The 696-nt window shown below is 40.9% G+C and overlaps 1 protein-coding gene across 1 annotated transcript; it reads right to left on the bottom strand.

Moving 5' to 3' along the window:
- Window positions 1-41: 41 nt before the first annotated feature.
- On the bottom strand, window positions 42-392 carry LOC111644363 (dachshund homolog 2-like; the record flags this gene model as incomplete). The annotated part of the gene is made up of 2 exons (XM_023393234.1): window positions 42-207; window positions 292-392. Coding segments are annotated over 2 exons (267 nt in total), but the record flags the coding sequence as incomplete, so codon positions are not given.
- Window positions 393-696: the final 304 nt, after the last annotated feature.

The following is a 696-nucleotide window of genomic DNA, read 5'->3' as shown; positions in this document are numbered from 1 at the left end:
TGTGGTAAAACAGATTCCTCGTATATGATCGTCATGGAGACGGAGTCGGGTGTTCAGACCTCTGCTCTGCAGTTCGGAGGTCAGCTGTCGCTCCAGACTCTCCCTCATCTCTCTTTCTCTGTAGAGCTCCATCTTCAGCTCCCTCTTCTCCGCCTGGATCTGTTTGTCCTGCGCCCGGGCGTTCTCCACCGCCACCTTCAGCAGACCCTGAGGGCGGGAAAAATCACTTTCACAACCACACCACGTCTGAACATTTGGACAATAGGCTTGATGTTAAAAACAGGATCCCACCTGTATGTTGGTGAGCAGGGTCTCCACTGACGACAAACCATCGGCGAATAGGAACGGAGCGGGGAAGCCGGGGGGCAGGGCTTGTCCCAGCGAAGACTCCTCTGTAACGATGAAGAAAACATCACAAGATTATATTTTCCTGAATGTTGGATTAAGTAGTTTTTGTCATTTTAATGTGAAATTTGACAATATTTTGTTATTGCTACAAACCAAATTATTCAGTTTCAAGAATGATGTTATATAATAATGTTAAAACCTATTACTTTATCTTTTTATATTATATTTTCTTTTGTTATAAAATAAAAAAAATACTGTATAATCTTATTTAAACTGAACATTTATTGTTTCAGCGTGAAATAGTTGGTTAAAGAAAGTTAATCAATTGGTTTCAAATGGAGAATACGT

This window comes from Seriola lalandi, unplaced genomic scaffold, assembly GCF_002814215.2.
Source record: "Seriola lalandi dorsalis isolate HSWRI2012SDOR001 ecotype SW California unplaced genomic scaffold, Sedor1 jcf7180002012488, whole genome shotgun sequence".
In the NCBI taxonomy this organism is placed as follows: Eukaryota; Metazoa; Chordata; class Actinopteri; order Carangiformes; family Carangidae; genus Seriola; species Seriola lalandi.
This window is presented reverse-complemented; position numbering and strand designations above follow the sequence as displayed.